Genomic DNA, 19850 nt, shown 5'->3' on the forward strand with positions numbered 1-19850 from the left:
AAAAGGGAAGGCATGTAGTTTCTCTCATTCCTCACTATACAGCAAAAATATTCATTCGGAAATTGTTCATGAAATTGAGAGTGAGGGGAGAGCACCTGGCATCAAATGCCTGCATATATCTCGTTTTCCCCACCCCTCTCCCTTTGATCAGGCGCCCTGAGTACAGTAAATTTCAGTAGATACGCGGCATCGGTATATATCAGCGTAGAAAATACCCATTAAAAAGAGAAAAAAAAACAGTACTTATTTGCTTGTGGCTCTATTCCCCAACTTTTAAAAATGTGAAGGAATAGAAATGGAATCTTGCATTCAAATCGATTTCCGATTTTTATCAAAAAATCAGGAATGTTTTGCCCATCTAGGTTTTGCCATTTTTTTTCTGAAAATACACTTTTTGCAAGGAAAGAAAATGAAATTTTATAACCATGATTACAATTTAGAATGCACAATAATTATATTTATGCATGAAAAAAGTTAGTGTCTGCAGTTATTTTCTGAAGTGGTCCATTTTTGCGAATTTCTGTTATCTGTCGCTTTTATTTGCTACTAACATCAATAAAATATGTAGTGTACAGGTTTTTCATTGCCTTTCTGTTTAAATGGAGCTTCATTTAACTTGTAATCAACTATACAAAAAATTCGCAAATAGGAAATTCGGCTTTTCTCACTTTTTGAACAGTCCACCTTTTACTTTAACTAAAGCTTCTAATTGATGGGTAAATAATATATAATTGCATCAGAATGTGCCAGTATCAGGGTTGTCCTATTTTGTCCACCCCGGAAAAAACCACTGGAAAAAACCGTCCCAGACAAAATGCCATTTTATTCACTTCATCAGTAAACTGAAAGTTTTGAGTTAAAAATTTGAAGTTTGAAAATAACAAATAATTATATAGATTTCTCCTATTCAAGTAATATTTTAATATAAAAATAGTATACATAAATATGTATATTAACAATTGATTGTAAAGTATTTTTAAGTGAAAATAAAAAAGTAAGATCAGTTGAATTTTATGTAAGTGTGTTAATAAATCAAATGAGTGTTAAAATAAATTATAATGCATGTAATAGCATTTATAAAACAAGCACATCAGCTGTAAATTTAATGATGTTTATCTGTAATGTGGAGGTTCATTGTCCATAATAAGTGCATTTATAAAATTAAAAAATAGAAATAAAAAGTTTTTAAAGGTTGGAGTTTTAAAACATTAAAAATAAATAGTTATGAACAAAAATTTTCACTACATAGCACAAATCAATAGGAAGTCTTCTAGCAATTTGAGAAGAGAAACTCACAGTATTACGACCATCTTTGTAAGGTATCTTCAGCATATCCATTGCTTTGATCATACTTTGCATTGCCATGAATACATTCTGGTACACCAGCTTGATGAAACCCTTCTTATCTTCATCTGAGTAGCCAGATCCATGAATTATTCTCATCTGTTTTATAAAAGTGCTCTTGCCAGATTCACCAGTGCCTAAAACCAATCAAATGCATCAAATAAAAATGCAATACAATGTTGAAAATCAGAACTAATTGAGACCATAGGTAGTTCAGATTTTCATATTGTTTGGTTTTTCAAAAATAACAAAAAAAGATATTATTTAATGAAATAGTACACAGCCGTGCCAAATGCAATAAAATCGTAAATTCGGCAACAAAAAAAAAACTCCAACCTTGTCACAGATCTTGGAAAACGGAAAATTCTCAGAAATTTCCACAAAAAAATTGAAAAGGTTTTCCCTTCGAACCTTAAAATTATTATTAGAAAATCTGCAAGAAAAAAACAACAAATTGGGAACTCGGTGTCTAATGATTTGTTATTAAGTGTTTAGTAAACTCATGAGTATGCTGCATATTTAAAATATAAAGCACTTGCATTGTAGATTGTATAAAATCAATTATTCTGACCAAAGGATATTTGAGTCTATTAACTGACCCTTCAAAAAAATCCGATCAACCAAAATGGACCTTTCACAAAATTCCAGATTAACCAAAACTAACCCTTCACAAAATTCTGATTAACAAAAACAGATCTTTCACAAATTGTTTATTGAAAGAGCAAATCTGAAAGCAAAATAATGCATAACACATATTTCCCCAATAATTTTTGGAACCTTTTTTAAAGTCAAATTAGAGGGATCAATTTATATGAAATCTGCTAATTCTGCAAAGAAAAAAAAATTGGCACTCTTGTGATGCTCCTGCAAGCGATAAATAACTGCTACTGCTAAATAAATATAATGCTTGTTGTTTGTTTCTTGCAAAGAAATTAACAGCTGAAAATAAGTTTGATTTTAAATAATTTTCTTTGTTTTATCACAGCTAATTAGCAGCGTGCTGTTGTAAACTTTTCTGAAAAGGGGTTAGTAAGCACTTTTCTCCCCCCCCCCTCATGATTTAATAAACAATAATAATAATAATAATATATATCAGCGAAATGAACTTAGAACTGCAAAGGGATAGTAAGGGTTCGGGAAAATATGATCGCTTCAGCTACAGATAGGGTTGCCAACTTCGAAATCATCGCCAGGTGTTAAACCTTTATAATGACTTGATTAGAAAATATTCTCATCATTTTACCAGCTTGTCAATATTTGCGTATTTACGGTGCTGTGCTATGTTTAACAGGGCCGGATCTATGGGGGGGGGGGCAAGCGGCAACTTCAGGGGTGGCAAATTCGAGTGGTGCATCCAGGGGCGCCCTATGGGCCGGTGCGGCGCCCCCCCCTCTTTGTACGCCCACTCGGCTTTGTTTTTTTTTTTTTTGCACCCCCTGACTCTGTTTGCCTTTGCTTCCTTTCTTCTGCCCTGGAAATATGCGCAACTTCCGCTTCCTTTTTCTTGTGCCCTCGAACCTGTGTCTTCGGTTTTCTGCACAAACCTGGACTCCCAAAGGACTTTGGGGGTTAGGCTGACGCTCTCTCGGGGGGGATCTAGGCCACCCCTGGGTGCTTCTAGCAGGGAAAATAGCCCTAAAAAACCTAACAGATAGGATAAAAATCTTATAGGTGGGATTTTACTCTTTCTCATGTACTTTGCTGACAATTGAAATTGATTAATAGAGATTTATTTTTGAAAACATTGCATGTTTTTGGGTTAACCAACCAGCGAGTTAACATGGCTCTCCGTCATGGGCACAAAAAGAAGGGAAACAGAGTCATCCCCAAAGAAAAAAATACTGCTAACTTTGTTCTGTAGTCTTTATTGGGCAACTATAATTATATGAGTATTTGGTGTAACATCTTACTGGTATTACACAGAACAAAGCATTAAATCAGCAGAAGAATACTTAGTTCAGGTATTATGAAGAGGGTCATTCTATAAGTATTTAGATTAACTAAGATTATAGATGAATCACCTTGCTAAGAACATTGACATTGAGAATTTGCTGCTTACTAGCAGAAATGCTAAGGATCATAAACACAAAACTTCAACGACATTTTATTGAAAATTGTGCTGTTGGCTCAGACCCATGTGACAGTGGTGAGTGGGGCAAACAAAAGAGGGGGGCATTCCCCCTTTTGATTGCACCACTGTCCGCCTCCCAAAAGGCTAAGTATATTATTTGTTCAAAAACATTCCATATTGTTAAAGAGAAGAAACGAACACGCCTTGGAAAAACAAAGTAATTTTAATAGAAAAAATATAGAATGTTGGAGGAAAATGCAAGTTTCTCTAAAAAAAAAAAAAAAAGCCTTAAAAAATGTCTATAGCTTCAGATTATTCATCAGTTATTCACGTCTCACACCTCCTATTTCTCTTATTCCTCCTTTTTTTTCTTTTTCCTAGACGATCAAAAAATAAGAAAGTTTTCAAAACGCTACGCTTTGGAAGCCCCCTCCCCCAGCCAAAACTATTCAAGAACGTCTCAAATCTCGTTTCCAGGGCTTCAATTTCGCCAAATTCCAGGGTAGAACTACCAATTACCTCGCCTTCTAACAACATCGAAAATTGTTTAAGATTGCTTTTTTTTAACTACAATTTTGAACAATTGCCGAACCCCAAACGTTACCTAATGTGGTCTACAGTCGCGTTTTTAAGACTCCAATTTCCAAAAATTTCCGTACAAGACCCTCAAACCCCTTTTCTCTAATGCCACATAATTCGTCAAAAATAGGATTTTTAAAACGACAATTGATTGAGGCGCTTAGCACGCAATCCCCTAAAAATAAAGTGAGCTGCCGCTCCCGTATAAAATCTGAAGATGCAAAAACTACAATTCCAAAAAAAAAAAAAAAAAATTAAGGTGAAAAGCTTTAAACTCATCTCCCTAGTATTACTGAATATTGCTTAAAAACTTCATCTTTTAGGACTTCTATTTCGAAATGTCTTCGAGGACAGCCCCAGAGCACCCCCTTCCCTAACATCATCAAAGTTTGTCGGTAACCGCGTTTTGGAACTTCAATTTCCAAAAATTGGGGGAGGGGTGATTGATTTCACTCTAGTGTTCAAAAAAAAAAAAAAAAAAATCGGTCAGAAAATAACACCTAAGACCCGTCCCTTACCCTGAAGTCAATAAATATCACCGATAATAGCGCTTTTAAGACTTCAGTTTCTACAAATTTCCTCTTAAGTCCTCACAAAACTTTCTTCTCAGTAACATCAACAGAGACTCTAAATTTGCGTTCTTAGGACAACAATTTCAAGAATTTCCCAGGGGGATATCCCCCGGACTCCCTGTAAGATAGGGAAAATTTTAAGTGTGACCCTTTAAAAATATTTTCTAGTTGTATCACTACCAGGTTATTGTATTTTCAACAGTAAAAAACATTTGGGCGCGAAAAGAACTTACACACATTTGCAAACTGATTTTGTTGCATTATGTCCATTTTAACGGAAAAAAATTTCATTCTGACATGCTTAGTATAAAATGAATTTTTATTCAAACCCCTTTCGCACTTTACGGTTTATTAAACATATTAAAATACAACTTGATAGAAAAATTTAAAGCAAGATGGATGTGAGGGGGGGCAGCATTTTGAAGTTTTGCCCCACCTCGAAAACTTCCTAGATCCGGCACTGATGTTTAACGGTTATTTTGGGAGAAAATTTATGGGTTTGATTTTTCGATGCTAACAAGGATGACTAACTCTCTTTTACTTGCCTATTTTTTTCTTTGAATGTCTACATTTTGAAAAATGCAATCGTTTAACATCCAATATAAATATCAGGGTTGGCAAAAAAAAACCGTTTTTTTTTTCAAAAAAACCAAAAAAACTTTTTTTGGTTTAAACCAGGTTTTTTTAGTTTAAATACTATTTGCGAGAAAAACAATTAATTTTCGGAAGGTAATTAAGGTTCCATGTAATTAACAGTAATTCAACAGTCACATTATACCTAATTTCTTGCTTAATTAAAGAGATAAGAACAAAATCTTGTAACTAAATTAAACATTTAAAATAGCTTTCTGCGGGGAAATATTGATTGAAATGTTTGACTTGATTAACATATTAGTATGCATGTATATCTAGACCCTTTATGATACGAAATACTTCAAGAAGTGGTTGTGATGCGGGTTAAGATAAAATATAATGAAGATCCAAGGAAAAAAACTTTATAAAACCAACATAATATGAATAATTATCGAATAAAGGTAAAAGTTATATTTTTAAGCATAATCTTTTCAAAAGAACAATTTTCATATTTTTTCTTTCTGATCTTACATAATGTTGATTTTTATATACACAATGTCCTAAATATTGAAGTAAAGCAAAATGTACAACAGTACATGATTGAACAGTCAAAAAATCGATTGTTGTTGTACTGACACAGTTTTAAAAAAAAGTTCTGCTCTACATTCGACTTCGTTCTTATTTTGGAAAGACTTGGAAAAGATATCGACTATCGCTAAAACAAAGAATCAAATCAAAAATACAAAAATTGGTGTAACATGGCTTAAATTACAGCTTATTTACTGGCATACATGTTGCATCCAGCTTTGAAGTTTAAAAAATATTAAATGCAAACTCTTTAGAACAAATAAATGTGTAGCAAATTCTATTTCAAGAAATTTTTTTTGCCAAAAACGTTATATACGTGAAGTATAAACTTTTTTTTTTAATTTGATTCAAAAAATATTATTTGTGTTCACCTCAGAACAAATCTTAATTTTTAGGTGCAAACAACTAAGTTAGACTGTTGATTACCTTACAAGTCAAAGTTAAAATTCCAGGAAAGTGCAAATAAATGGGCAAAAATGTCACACCCCCGCAACAGGAGTGAGCAATATAATGGATTGCATCTACAATAAAAGATTCAATCCTTACTAAATCTTAACTAATCATGCAAATTAAGCATAATGATGGAAGTTGACTGAAATTTGCTTTATGGCACATGCATGAAATAAAAAATATATTAATATTTTTTTTCGATTAAAGCTTGTAATACATTTTAAAGACGCAACTTTGCAATTTTAGTATTTATCTCTGCAACTTAGCTAGAAACTTAGCATAAATGGAATATTATATTTTTCAATATGTGTGGGAAAATCAATGTAAACCTGTAAAATGGAATTTTTTTGGCTTTTTTTTTTTTAACATTTTTTAAAAAAACCGCATGGTTTTTTTTAAAAAACCAATTGATTTAAACCATGGTTTAAACCAACGTGGTTTAAACCGAACGACCCTGATGAGTATCGTATTTTGTTCTTTAATCAAGCTAACTTCGCTTTATTAAGATGCAAATAAATGTAAAGTCTCTGTTTGCACGGGTTGCTAACCATGAAATATCAGTTGCTTCTTTTTCTACTTTTTCGTATTCTTTTTGAAAATTAATGATGAAATTTTCTAGCGATTTCATTAAACTGGGCCCTTTTAAGAATTCACACTCTATTGATTGCAATGATTTGCTAACTGCATTTATTCGTTGCAAAATAGTGTTCCAAATCAGTCATTAAGGCAGTTTCATATTTTACTATCTTCTTTAAGAGTGCTGTCGCCTCTAGAACTGTGGCTTTTTTCTCTTCTTTCGCAGTACGAATTTCTTGCAGAGCCTTTATTATGTATAAGAATCCAAGTTTTATAACCAATACAGCATCTGCTCTAGCTAACCATCTTGTGTCAGATACTCTTTTTACAGAAACTGATTGTCTTTGTGTACACATCTCTAATTTGGAAGCCAAAATGCTCCATCGATGAACTGATGCAGAGAAAAATGTAAACAGCTTCTGCACAAACATAAAATATTTAATTGCAGAGCTACAACTTTCTGCAGCGAAATTTCCCACTAAATTTAGGGAATGGTTCGCACATGGAATAAAAACCGCACTTGGGCTGTGCTCCTTAATGCGTGCTTGTAAACCTGAATACACTCCTGACATATTTGAGGCATTAATGAACGACTGAACTCGATAGTTTTTGATGTCCAAGTCTATTTTTTTTAAAATATTCAGAACTTCTTGTTCTAAGTATGAAGAGTTATGTTTGTCAATGGGAATGAATCGCAGAAATCTTTCTTCTATATTTCCAGAAGAGGAAACATATCTTATCACAAAGGTGAGTTGATCCACATGAGAAATATCGGGATTTGAATCAACAATGATGCTGTAATAGGTAGCAGATTTAATTTTTTCAATTATTTCTGCCCTTACTTTGTTGGCAATTAGGCCAACAAATTCATCGCAAATATTATGTGACAAATAGTTCATTCCCTCGCCCTTGGTTTGCATATTTTTGCAGATGTAGTTTTAAAAATTGGTCATATTCGCTTAGGTAGTCCAAACAGGTTAAATAGTTCCCTTTTCTAATGGAATCTTTACCTTCATGGTGACCCCTAAACGTTAATCCTAAACGACTCAATAATTTGATGGTTGTAGTGTCTTAATGCTATTAACTTTAACTGTGACTGTATGAGAATGTAAACTGGATCGAGATCTAACTGTAACTGGAAAAGAAAAAAGTACTTTCACCGTTTGTTAAGATGTATGTAATTTTGTGTGCTTGTGCCAGTAAAGTATGTGTTGTTCGTAAGCGGTTTCGATGTACGTTACTTAAGTAAACCCACGCACCACCTTCCAACTAAGATGAATAAGGAAGGATACAACAACTGGCGAGGATGTTTGAGAGTATAAAGAGTGCGAAATCAAGTAAGGATTAGGTTTATTAAACTGAAGACAGCTCAAGGTAGGAATTATTAATTCTGATATATTTCTAATTGAAAAAAATCTGTCATGGAGCAACTAGTTCAGCAATTAATTGAGCAAAATAAAATGCTTATGGAAGCTTTACAAACGAAAGAACAACCAGATTCAAAATCGAAAGTAACTGGTGTTCAGTTTGATAAATATGACGAAACGTCAGAATCATTTGATTCATTTATTGAGCGCTTTAAAGCATTTTTAGATATTCAGAATGTTGCGGAAATTAAAAGAGGTAAAACCTTGATTTCTAGCCTATCGGCTAAGTTGTATAATTTGCTAAAAAATTTGCTTGCTCCAGAAAATCCTGCTGAAAAAGATTTCGATACTCTTATTGATATTCTTAAGGAACATCTAAATCCTAAACCGCTCATAATTCCAAGCAGACATATGTTCTTAAACAGAAAACAACAGGAAGGGGAAAGCATAAGTGCTTACATAGCGGAATTAAGATCGCTAGCGGTACCTTGTAATTATGATAAAAACATGTTAAATACAATGCTCCGAGACGTTTTCGTAAGTGGGTTACGGGATAGAACAACCTTAGATAAACTGTTCGAAGAAGATGATTTGGAATTATCTAAAACATTAGCTATTGCTTCGGCTATGGAAAAAGCTTCTCAAAGCTCAAATGCTATTATTGGTACGAAATTGAACGTAATACATTCAATTAAAAGTTATATGAAACAGCCCGTAAACAAAACGAAAGTTCAAAACTCGGCAGTGAAAATTGAAAAACCGTGCTATAGATGCCTTTCGAAGGATCATTCTCCGAATTTATGCAAATTTAAGACTGCAAAATGTCTTTTTTGTGGGAAAATAGGGCATATTAAAGTAGCTTGTTTTGCTGCCCAGAGAACACCCAAAACCAAAAAGAATTTTGTAAAACAGAAGCAAGTGGGGGAAACACAATATAAATAGCGTACCCATGGACGAAGTGACACTAAAGTCAAACTTAAAGGAGGAACCAAAACAACCTCCAATAATGATTTCGGTTTCCATTGATGATACACCAGTGCAGATGGAACTGGACACAGGGGGAACTGTATCAGTCATGAGCATTAAAAAATTCCGGAAAATTTCTGGAAAGGAACTTTCTCCTACTAATTTAGTTTTTTAGACGTACAATGGAAATTCTCTTGTACCTCTGGGATACGTAACAGTAGATGTTAAATATCGTAATCAGCAACAGGAATTAAATCTTTACCTAGTAGAACAAGATTTATACACGATCTTTGGTCGAGAATGGTTACACAAAATTAATATTGACTGGGCAGGCATCAAACATGTCAAAACAACTGGAGCTGAAAATGATCGTTTAAAATTACTTTTTAACAAGTATGCAGATATTTTTGATAATTCGAGTGTTGGGAAAATAAAGAATTATAAATGCAAATTAGAGCTGCAGCCGAATGCAAAACCTATTTTTTGCAGACAACGCGTTGTACCTTTCGCTCTTAAGAATAAAGTTGAAGAAGAAATCGATAGACTTGAGAGGGAAGGCATTATAGAAAACACAGAAACAAGTGACTGGGCGACCCCAATAGTATCAATTGTTAAGGCAGATGGCAGCATACGATTATGTGCTGATTATTCAGTCACGCTGAATAAAAATCTTAAAGTCCAGCAATACCCCTTGCCGCGAGTAGAGGAAATTTTTTCATCACTCAGTGGGGTTAGAGTTTTTTCTAAAATTGACTTTAGTCAAGCTTATCTGCAGATGGAAATGCACGAAGATAGTCAAAAACTCCTCACAATAAGCACTCACAAAGACCTCTACATTTGTAAACGTTTAATGTATGGGGTGAATGCCGCACCAGCGGTATGGCAGTGCTACATTGAATCTGTATTTAAGGATTTAGATGGGGTAGAAGTATTTTTTGATGATGCTCGCATTGCTACGCCCAATGTAGAAACCCATTGCCAAAAGTTAGAAAAATTCTTTGAAAGATGTCGGCTTCATGGCCTAAAGTTAAATAATAAAAAAAGCAAATTTTTTCAAAGTGAAATACAATTCCTCGGGTTCAAAATCAATGCTCAGGGCTTGTCAAAAACAGATGACAAAATTTTAGCTATTATGAAGGCAAAAACTCCCCAAAATGTTCAAGAGATTCAGTCGTTTATGGGACTTGTAAATTTTTATGGTCGATTCTCGAAAGATATTGCAACATTGGCATATCCGTTGCATCAATTGACCCGTAAGGGGGTTCAATGGAATTGGGATGCGGAATGTTCTGAAGCATTCGATAAAATCAAGAAAGAAATATGTTTGGACAGAGTCCTTGCTCATTACGATCCTAGCTTACCAGTTATCTTGTCAACAGATGCTTCACCTGTTGGCTTAGGCGCCGTCCTTGCGCACCAATTTCCCGACGGATCTGAACATCCTATTGCATTTGCATCTCGAACATTGACCCCAACGGAGCAGCGATATTCTCAAATAGATAAGGAAGCCTTGGGAATTATTTGGGGAATAAAAAAATTTTATTTATACTTAAAAGGTAGAAGATTTACTCTGGTCACTGATCATAAACCTCTTGTTGCCATATTTAGTTGCAAAAAAGGTCTTCCTGTATTGTCAGCAACAAAATTATTGCATTATGCATTATTTTTACAAGCGTACCAATTTGACATTATATATCGGAACACTGCTGAGCATGGTAATGCAGACTTCTTATCACGACTTCCTTTAAAATCAGAAGATTTAGATCTGAGAGATGAAATATCTATGTTTCCAGGGGTCGATCCAGCGCCAAATTGGGGCCGCTTTGCGGCCCCTTCACAAAATTCCGCATGGCAAAAGCAGCCCCATTCACAAAATTCCGCGTCGCAGAAGCGACCCCATTCACAAAATTCTGCGTCGTAAAAGCAGCCCCTTCACAAAAATTTATAAAAAGGCAGCCTTTTCACAATATGTTTTAACCGCAAATGTGTACGCATCTACGCGGTAGCCTCTTCCACCTTCCCCCATCTTATCTTTTTGCTTGCTGCGTGAGGTGTTTTTGCTCGAGAGCGTCAGAGGGGGGACGGGAGTTTGACACTTGTGATTGGTAGCTTGTTTTCAGGAAAATCTTAAATTTTACTTTGATTACGCAATATATATTTAGTATTAATTTGTGTTGAGTTTCAAAATCCAATTCTAAAATAACTACTTAAAATAAAATTATTTTACATGCTGTTTTTATATTTTTATTTGTTTTGAAGATCTTGATTTCCTTACATCGGCCATGGTAAACGAATTTTTCGCATTTTTGATGTTTACTGTTTTTGATGTTTGTTAAGAGGCAAACAAATAAAATTTCTTATATATTTATTAACATCATTAAATTGCAAAGTTTTAAACGAAATACCTACTCTGTAAGAACGTCAAAAGTCAAAAAATTAAACGCTGAATGCTAGTGCAGTATTATTTTGGGTTTTAATTACTTTTAAGTTTTTCAAACACATACATGGAATCTTTAATGAGTATTTCACTTCTGTGTTAAGAAATATGTGATATCTTTGAGTCTGTTCATATTGTATTTATTAGGAGTTATCATTACGTTCAGCAGCATGTGCAATTTTCATTGCTCTTAAAGTATTTGAGAGGGGCAAACAGGAAATCTGTTGTGAGACTTTCACCTTAAGAAAGTGTGCCTTGCATATGTATATTTGTAAAAAGCAATAAATGTAATGTATGTGTCAAATTACGAATAAAATGTTAAGGGTCTTACTTCCCCCCTCCCCCAGCGCATTTTCTCTTGACAGCTTTCATGTATTCTTCAAGAACTTGCAATCACCCCTGAAACCTGTCTAGGGCTTTTCTATAACGATACGACAGCTAAAAATGCTTTAATATAATCTTTTCCAAGAAAAAAATCACGAGAAGGTCTTTTTTACAAAAATAAAGACAATTCACAAAAATATTTTGCTTTTTCACAAAAATAACGAAATTTCACAAAAATATTTTGCCTTTTCACAAAATAGGGACCCAAAAAATAATACCTGGATCGACCCCTGGTTTCAAATGTGCCAAATTGAGACTTTGCCAATTACTTCAAAGGATCTTGCTAGAGAATCCAAGCTTGATGAAGAGCTAAAGCCCATCTATCATGCCTTAAAATCAGGGAAACATGTAAGAGGGAAGGGAGATGACACTGCCCAGTTTGCTGTAGAAGATGAATGCATCTTACGTGGATCCAGGGTGTGCATTCCAAAATGCTACCAAAGAAGAGTACTTGAAGATCTCCACACAGGCCATCTGGGTATGGTGAAAATGAAGGGTATAGCCCGCTCATACATCTATTGGAAGAATATTGACAAGGATATTGAAGAGATGGTAAGAAGCTGCACAGAATGTGCAAAGCATAAAGCTGATCCCCCAAAAGTTAAAACACACTACTGGGAATATCCAAGTGCACCCTGGGAGAGAATTCATGTAGATTTTGCTGGGCCAATCTTCGAACATATGTTATTTATCGTAGTGGACGCGTACTCCAAATGGCTTGATGAAGAAAATTACTTCTGCAAACACCAACGAATGCCTAAGAGAGTGTTTTCCGAGATATGGGTTACCCATTACCCTTGTCAGTGATAAAGGACCGCAGCTTAAATCAGAAGAGTTTGAAAAATTCCTGAAATGCAATGGTATTGTACATAAAACTTGTGCTCCTTATAAGCCATCTAGTAATGGTCAGGCAGAGAGGTATGTATATACCGTTAAACAATCGCTAAGGGCGATGTCTGACTTCCCAGGTTCCCTTCGTCAAAAAATAAACACGTTTTTAATGCAATATTGCAAAGCTCCAAACATGACTACCCAACAAAGCCCATCATTCATGTTTATGAAGAGATAGATAAGGACATTAATTGATCTGCTCATACCCGATGTTCGACACCAGATAGATCTAAGACGAAAAAAAGATATTTGTTTCAGAGATCGATTTTTCAATACCGGTGATCGAGTCGCTGTACGGAATTATCGCCAAGGGGATAGAAGGTGGAAATTCGGTACAGTCGTCAGTAGAGATGGTCACCTGCATTACACCATAGATGTTAACGGACAGTTATGGAAGAGACACATCGACCAGATACGCAACACTGCAGTATCCGAGTCCGAGACGTCACAGAGTACAGTCCCTAGATACAGGAATCGTCCACGGTTCAATCCGAGCCAAATAGGGAGTCCGTTTGCGAGGCTTCCCGAGATTCTGATGAACCCGCTAGCTCCAATGTTTGTCCAAACTCACCTGTGGTGTACCCCGATCCAAAAAGTCCATCCAGAAAGACAATAATGCCTACATCTGCTCCAGATCCCAAGCCCTTGCCAGCTGCTGAACTAACTTCAGTGCTTCGACGGTCAACTCGAATCAGAAAGTCTCCAAAGAGACTTGATCTGTAGTTATAAGGACTTTGGGGGGAAGGATGTAGTGTCTTAATGCTATTAACTTTAACTGTGACTGTATGAGAATGTAAACTGGATCGAGATCTAACTGTAACTGGAAAAGAAAAAAAGTGCTTTCACCGTTTGTTAAGATGTATGTAATTTTGTGTGCTTGTGCCAGTAAAGTATGTGTTGTTCGTAAGCGGTTTCGATGTACGTTACTTAAGTAAACCCACGCACCACCTTCCAACTAAGATGAATAAGGAAGGATACAACAATGGTTGATACAATTCTTTTCAGTACTTCTCTCCAGTAACTTTCTTCTTTTTCTTTTTTCTTCAATAATTGAGTATCAATTCTATTGATTTTCATTAATCTCTTATAATCAATACACATAGCTGACATATGTTCCTTTGAAACTTCATGGTCTGACAAAATCACAGTAATTGTTCTTCAATTTTGCAAGCCAGAAATTAATTTAGTTTTAGAATTTGAAAATAGTTTGCAAGGTTAACAGTAAACACATTCGCTTGTTTCTGAAAACACAAGCCAAGTTCTCTTTTCCATTCTCCTAACTCCATTCGATTTCTTTCTGTGAAAATTATCATTAGAAAATCCTCTGTAATAAACCTCATCCCTGTCTTTATACAATGATTTGGGGGGCCCCTAAACCGGAACTCATGGGCCTATTGTTAAATCACATCCCGACCGTTAAAAAAAACTCTGTAGTTTCGTTACAGTTGGTAAACTTTAAAACCAACGTATTCGAGCTTTAGATTCTTGCCGAACTTCGAGGCCCTATGGCATTGGCATCGTAATTCAAAATATTGGTGAAAAAAATTTGGGTGGGGGCCTCTAAACAAGTTATAATGAACCTTTTGGTAAAACAGGCCTCGACTGTAAAATAACTCATTTGTTTAGTTACAGTTGGTAATATTTAAAAGCAATTTGTTCGAGCTTAACAGTTTCCAGTCGAGCTTTGGTCCCTATTGTATTATTGTATCGCTGACTTTCGGGGCCCTGCGCCATCACGGCGCCCCCGCGGCTGCTTAGTTTGCATGCCGTTAGACCCGCCACTGGTCATACTTCATTGAGAAGAATAATTTTCTGGTATTTTCTTCGACAAAAGTAGACATGGATAACTTACAGGTACTAAAAAAAGTTGTTGTAAATAGAGAAATAACTTTTTCTACCCCCCTTTTTTTCAAGCTAACCCTTGTTTCAAAAACAAATCATAGATTGTTTCAATTTAGGTCAACCTCTCAAAAATAAATTATGTTTCATTTATTTTGTCATCAACCATATCAGCATTAAAAACAACTACAAAAGCACAAAAAATATATTATTTTAAATCTCACATGTAGCTAATTTTTTGCATTGAGACATTACTTAGAAAAATATTTAAAAAAAAAATGAAATTAAACGCTGAAAATTCATTGCAAAAGAAAATATCAAAATTACACATCCTAGAACAGGAGATCACTGTATAACTAAACTGACATTTTCTACCTACTCAAAAATGCTTTCTGGAAAATAAATGTTAGAAGGAGAATTATAAGGAAATATTTCACAAAAAAAAACCTTCTTTGAAATCCAAACTTGGAACAATCACATAAGGCACATAAAACAAGATGAAAAGCAATAAAATAATACCAATTATCGTTGCAATCAAATTTTCTAGTCGATCACTGAAGTTCAATTTTTTAAAATACTCTGGAATAATTAAAACTGACGAAAATTTAGAATCATATTGGAGATAAATTGAAATATAGTATAAGCACCGGCGATCGCAACAATGTATTTTTTTTAATACACCACGCTGAATTTTTTTTTCATCGAACAAACTGCATTGGTCGAGATATTGTGTAATAAACTACTAGTATGCATTTTAAATTTATGAAAGAATGAGATGTAGAAAAAGGAATTAATACTAACGAAATGCGTCCGGGGATGAATTTATAAAATTACAATCTGTAGGAACAATTTATTTTAAAGCAAAGAAAAAATATAGCCAAACATGGCCGTCGAATATAAGCCGACATTCTCTTACAAATTCAATTTTAATAATTAAGAGAAATGCTTGGTAATCATACCTAACAGCAACAATTTGAGTTCCCTTCGAGCATCCCGTTTGTCTTTCCTGAGTTGCCTTTCGATCTCTTGATTGATTCTTTTCTGTTCTTTCGCCTCCTCGCTCAGGCAACACGCCATGTTGACCTACAGGCCCCGAGGAACCCAGCTTTTTAATAAACACTCAAAAGCTTGTTTGGGTCCGCAGAAAGAGGCAATGGAGAAATACATTAAGTTGTGCTTAAATTATTGTCATCTCGGTTGTCAGTGTGGAACAATTACCGACTATGTTCCGACAATACATGGCCAATCACCGCTTCCGTCACACACACACACATCGTACACACAGTTGGGTGGGGTGTGGTAATAAGAGCTTGTTTCATTCTCGTAGTAGAATCAAAAGTACAAATCGTTCGAAATGCTCTTCCTTGGGATCAGAAACGAGAGAATGCTATTTTCAGCAAATTAAACATTAATTTCCCTTCTTATTAAATGTGCTGAAAATTTTCACAATGGAACAAAATTTTTAATGGGATTCTTCTGAAATATGCATAAGGGAGAAGGGCAAATAAAAAGTGATTTTTATACGCAAGTGCAACGCAACTTTTTGGTTGAAGAAAGTAGTACAAAAAGCATTTTTGCCTGCATTTTAATTTTGAAAGTTTTCGCACCAAACGCTCTCCAGATTGCGATTCCCACATGCAGCTAGTCCACGAGCCACGGCCTGGATTTTAATAATTATTATAACATAGAGTCCATAACAAAGAGAATTAGGTCAAACAAGAGGTCCACGTTAGTACTTGTTGAAACGTGTGTATAATTTTTCACACTATAAATTCAAATAGTGAATGATGATTTAAAAGTGTGCAGAAACGAAACTACAATACTCCTTTTTCCATAAAATTGGAACAATTATTTTGCTCAAGAGTTAGCACTTTTAAACTGTTGAATATTAAATAACATCTCTAGAACTGTAAAGGACACGATAAAACTTTTAATTTACAGGTTTTATCCTTTCAAAGTGAGATCCACAATGATAATTTTCTATTTGCAGCTGGTTGTCCCAACTTCTGGAGCCCCGCCCGTTCATTCAACGAAAAAGTCATGAAAAAGACAATTTTTGTTTTGGTACATTTAATTAAACAGTGATGAACAGGAAAACATCATTCACTGTTATTTCAGCTATCACACCTTTTCACAAAAGAAAATGATACAAATTTCCCATGCACCTCCCTCCCCCGTACCCAGTACCAAATGATGAATGAAAGGCTTCGTTCGGGAACTCGTGACCATGCGTATCAAAAATTTACATGACATCATACAGCAAGGAAAAAAAAGAAAAGATTTCTCTTATCATGTGACTCTTTGTTATTTAGTTTTTAAAGATCGCGGTAGGTTATCTTTGTTTAATAAGACAGACTTGTGTTTGTTCTTGTGCTCGATTTCATGAGAACTACGAAGCATCTTTGACCAATCATATACTTTGTTTATAGAAAAGAACTGACAAAATTTGTTGAGCAATTGCGCATTTCAAAATCCTTTATGTTCAGCGAATTGACTAAGAACTAAACGTAGTTCCAAAATTTGTACATTCGTTTACAAGAAAATTTGTTTGTATTTAAGCCTTTTAAATCTGTAAAGAAGTAAGTCTTCTGCTAGTGTGTGAAATTTTCTATTGTGTGTTTCTTTTCGCTTCAGTGCATAATCTTTTATTTCATATTTCTTATGTTGAATATTTTTTATGAAGTTTTTCCAGTGCGAAATATTTTCATTGTTTTTCGATGTACGCTATGTAAATTGGTTAATTAGTTGTTACTAAACACTAATCCGATTGTAATTTGCAATTTGAAAAAGCTTTCTTTTTACTAACATTTTGTAAATTCGAAATTTGCTATTTTTCAGTGTTGAATGGGCCGCAGAAATGAATGTTTTTATGTGAATTATTCGCTCTTGTCATTCCATGAGTTCATTCATTCCTTTGTCCAGACAATAACTTTTCTTTCACGAAAGTTTACTCGGACAAAAAAATGTTTCCGTTTGATAATAAATATTTATATCATCCCAATAAAATTATGTGATAATAAACGTTCTGGTGTTGGGAAGAATATTTTCCAACTTAATTCTGTGTTGTTTAATCTGGGCAAGTTTTTTCCTTCTCTTGAATTTTACTGTTTATTTAATTTGAAGATTTGTTGCTATTGTAAAAATATTCAGCCTCCGATAGACTGTGTAATGCAAAAAGTTATGTATAAAACATGTTCAATTCAAAGTTAAACCTTTTTATTTAATAGAATTTTTTTAAAAAATATGATCCTGTTGAACATAGATTACAACTTAAGTGAAAAAGGCACAAACGTTTTATTATTCTGTTATAACATTGTCAAAAGTTTATATGAACTTGAGCAGGGGTGGATACAGGATTTCATTTTAAGGGGGGGGGGGTATGCTCAAGAAAGTTGTCTTACTTACAACAATTTTTTTGAACTTTGGTTTCTTTAGGTGTCGACAAAAGAACAAAATTGGCCATTAGTTGGTTGCAAACTCAAGTAATTTTAACAAAAATAAATAAAAAACATACCTTATTATTAATTAAAATTAATTAATAATTCAATACATTAAAAGTAACCTAGTTAATTGTATTCTAATCTGTTTAGACCAGTATTCATATCAGCCGACTCAATACAATAAATAAATGCTATGAGAATCTTTTAAAAAATTAAATGTTTGATGAACATAATAAATTTAGATATTGATTAAATATCAGCATAATACTTGACACAGGACTTCTCGAGGAAATTTTCTGAAATGTTAAAGTATTTTTAGGCTAATTTTTGGATGCGTGAAGATATTGGGGAAGGTTCGGTGGCACTGTACGGCAATCTTTTCAACGAAATTCAAAGACATGTAATAGGGAAGTTTTCGATTTTTCAATTTTATTTTTATATGATAGAGCAACATGTATGAACATCATAGGTGAAAAAATTTTTGCGATACGATAAGTAGTTTTTTTAAAATTAATTTTTAAAGTTCAAGCGCCTGTGACGTCAGATGGCATAGGAAGTGACTTCCGATAGGAGAGAAACGCTAGCGAACCGGTTCCCATGTCATGGGAGAAATCGAAGAACGTGCATTTGACTTCGAAGATGAAACGTAAAAGGCTTATCTCCTCGCGTTTCTGGAACATTAAACCTCTCATCCTCTCGGAAATATTCGAATTTCACCATTGATATTATTTGAGGAAGATTATTTAGATTGTGCTTTAACGAATCCGGCCTCCATAGTGTGTTAAAAAGGATTATTGAATTTCTAAAAAATAAAAATATCAGCGCGCTAAAAATGTCCCTAGCGAAAACAAGGGATCTTCGGCGGAAGGCTGGCCATTCGCGCCCTGTGACGTAGGCTCGTGACGTTTCAGAAGAGCGCACTTTTGCGCGTGGATTTTTAAAAATTCATTAAAAATCAACCACGGTGTTTTAAAATTCGGCGATGGTGAATTTTTTAGTTTTGAGGGTCAATTAACAATATGCAATAGCCAAAATATGAACATTTAATAGGTTGCAACTTCCCTATTGTAGGCTGTATCTAGTGGTGTAAAGGTCTCCCCCAACTCCAACAAAAGCTGGATTTTCCTCTTGAAATATTTTCAAACTTGAAATCGATTTTAGTTCATCTCTGATGACGTTGAAGAGAAGAGGGAATGTTCAGGAGCTCTCTGGAAACTTTTCGATGCTAAAGCTTCATAAACGCAATTGTAGGCTATCTTTGACAACATAAATTTTCAAATTTTTTTAAAAATGTTGGGAAGTGAGATGATTTTTCCGTCTCCCCTGGAAACTTTTTGAAAATGACGTCCTAAAAACGAGACTTCAACCGTTTTTTGACGGACAACGTTATGAGAAAGAGATCAGAGGGAGGTTTCCCTTTCTCAAAACTGTTGCTCATTTTAAGCTCTTCACTATTGTGAAGAAAATGATTTTCTGTCTTCACTCAGAAATGTCTAAAAACGAAATTTAGAGCCAACTGTTATGTTAGGTGATTTCGTGCACATCCTGGGGTCCCTACCTTAGAATTTTTCTGAAGTTTAAGTTTCAAAAACCCAATTTTAAGCTATTTTTGGAGACATTGGATGAGATAGGGATTTTTAAGTTTGAAGTTCCTAAATACACACTTTAGACTATCTTCAATACAGGAAGGATCGAAGGATCAGGGCTTGACTGTCCTTGGGAATTTATTGGTATTGAAATTATAAAAACTCTATAATCTATATTAGGCTAAAA

At 34.5% G+C, this 19850-nt stretch overlaps 2 protein-coding genes across 2 annotated transcripts in view; one reads left to right on the forward strand and one right to left on the reverse strand.

The window, feature by feature from the left end:
• LOC129223346 (guanine nucleotide-binding protein G(q) subunit alpha) overlaps positions 1-15936 on the reverse strand; it is a 200617-nt gene extending 184681 nt beyond the window's left edge. Inside the window, exons 1-2 of the mRNA XM_054857917.1 lie at positions 15597-15936; positions 1297-1481 (exon numbers count right to left, since the gene is read on the reverse strand). Of these exons, the coding sequence (XP_054713892.1) occupies positions 1297-1481; positions 15597-15714 (303 nt within the window). The 5' untranslated portion in view covers positions 15715-15936. The remainder of the gene's footprint in view (positions 1-1296; positions 1482-15596) is intronic.
• Positions 15937-16941: 1005 nt separating this feature from the next.
• The window catches only part of LOC129222616 (procathepsin L-like), a 45839-nt gene continuing 42930 nt past the window's right edge, over positions 16942-19850 (forward strand). The window contains exon 1 of the mRNA XM_054857143.1: positions 16942-17216. The gene's annotated coding sequence lies outside the window, so the exon portion shown is untranslated. The remainder of the gene's footprint in view (positions 17217-19850) is intronic.

Source organism: Uloborus diversus, chromosome 5, assembly GCF_026930045.1.
Source record: "Uloborus diversus isolate 005 chromosome 5, Udiv.v.3.1, whole genome shotgun sequence".
NCBI lineage: Eukaryota > Metazoa > Arthropoda > Arachnida > Araneae > Uloboridae > Uloborus > Uloborus diversus.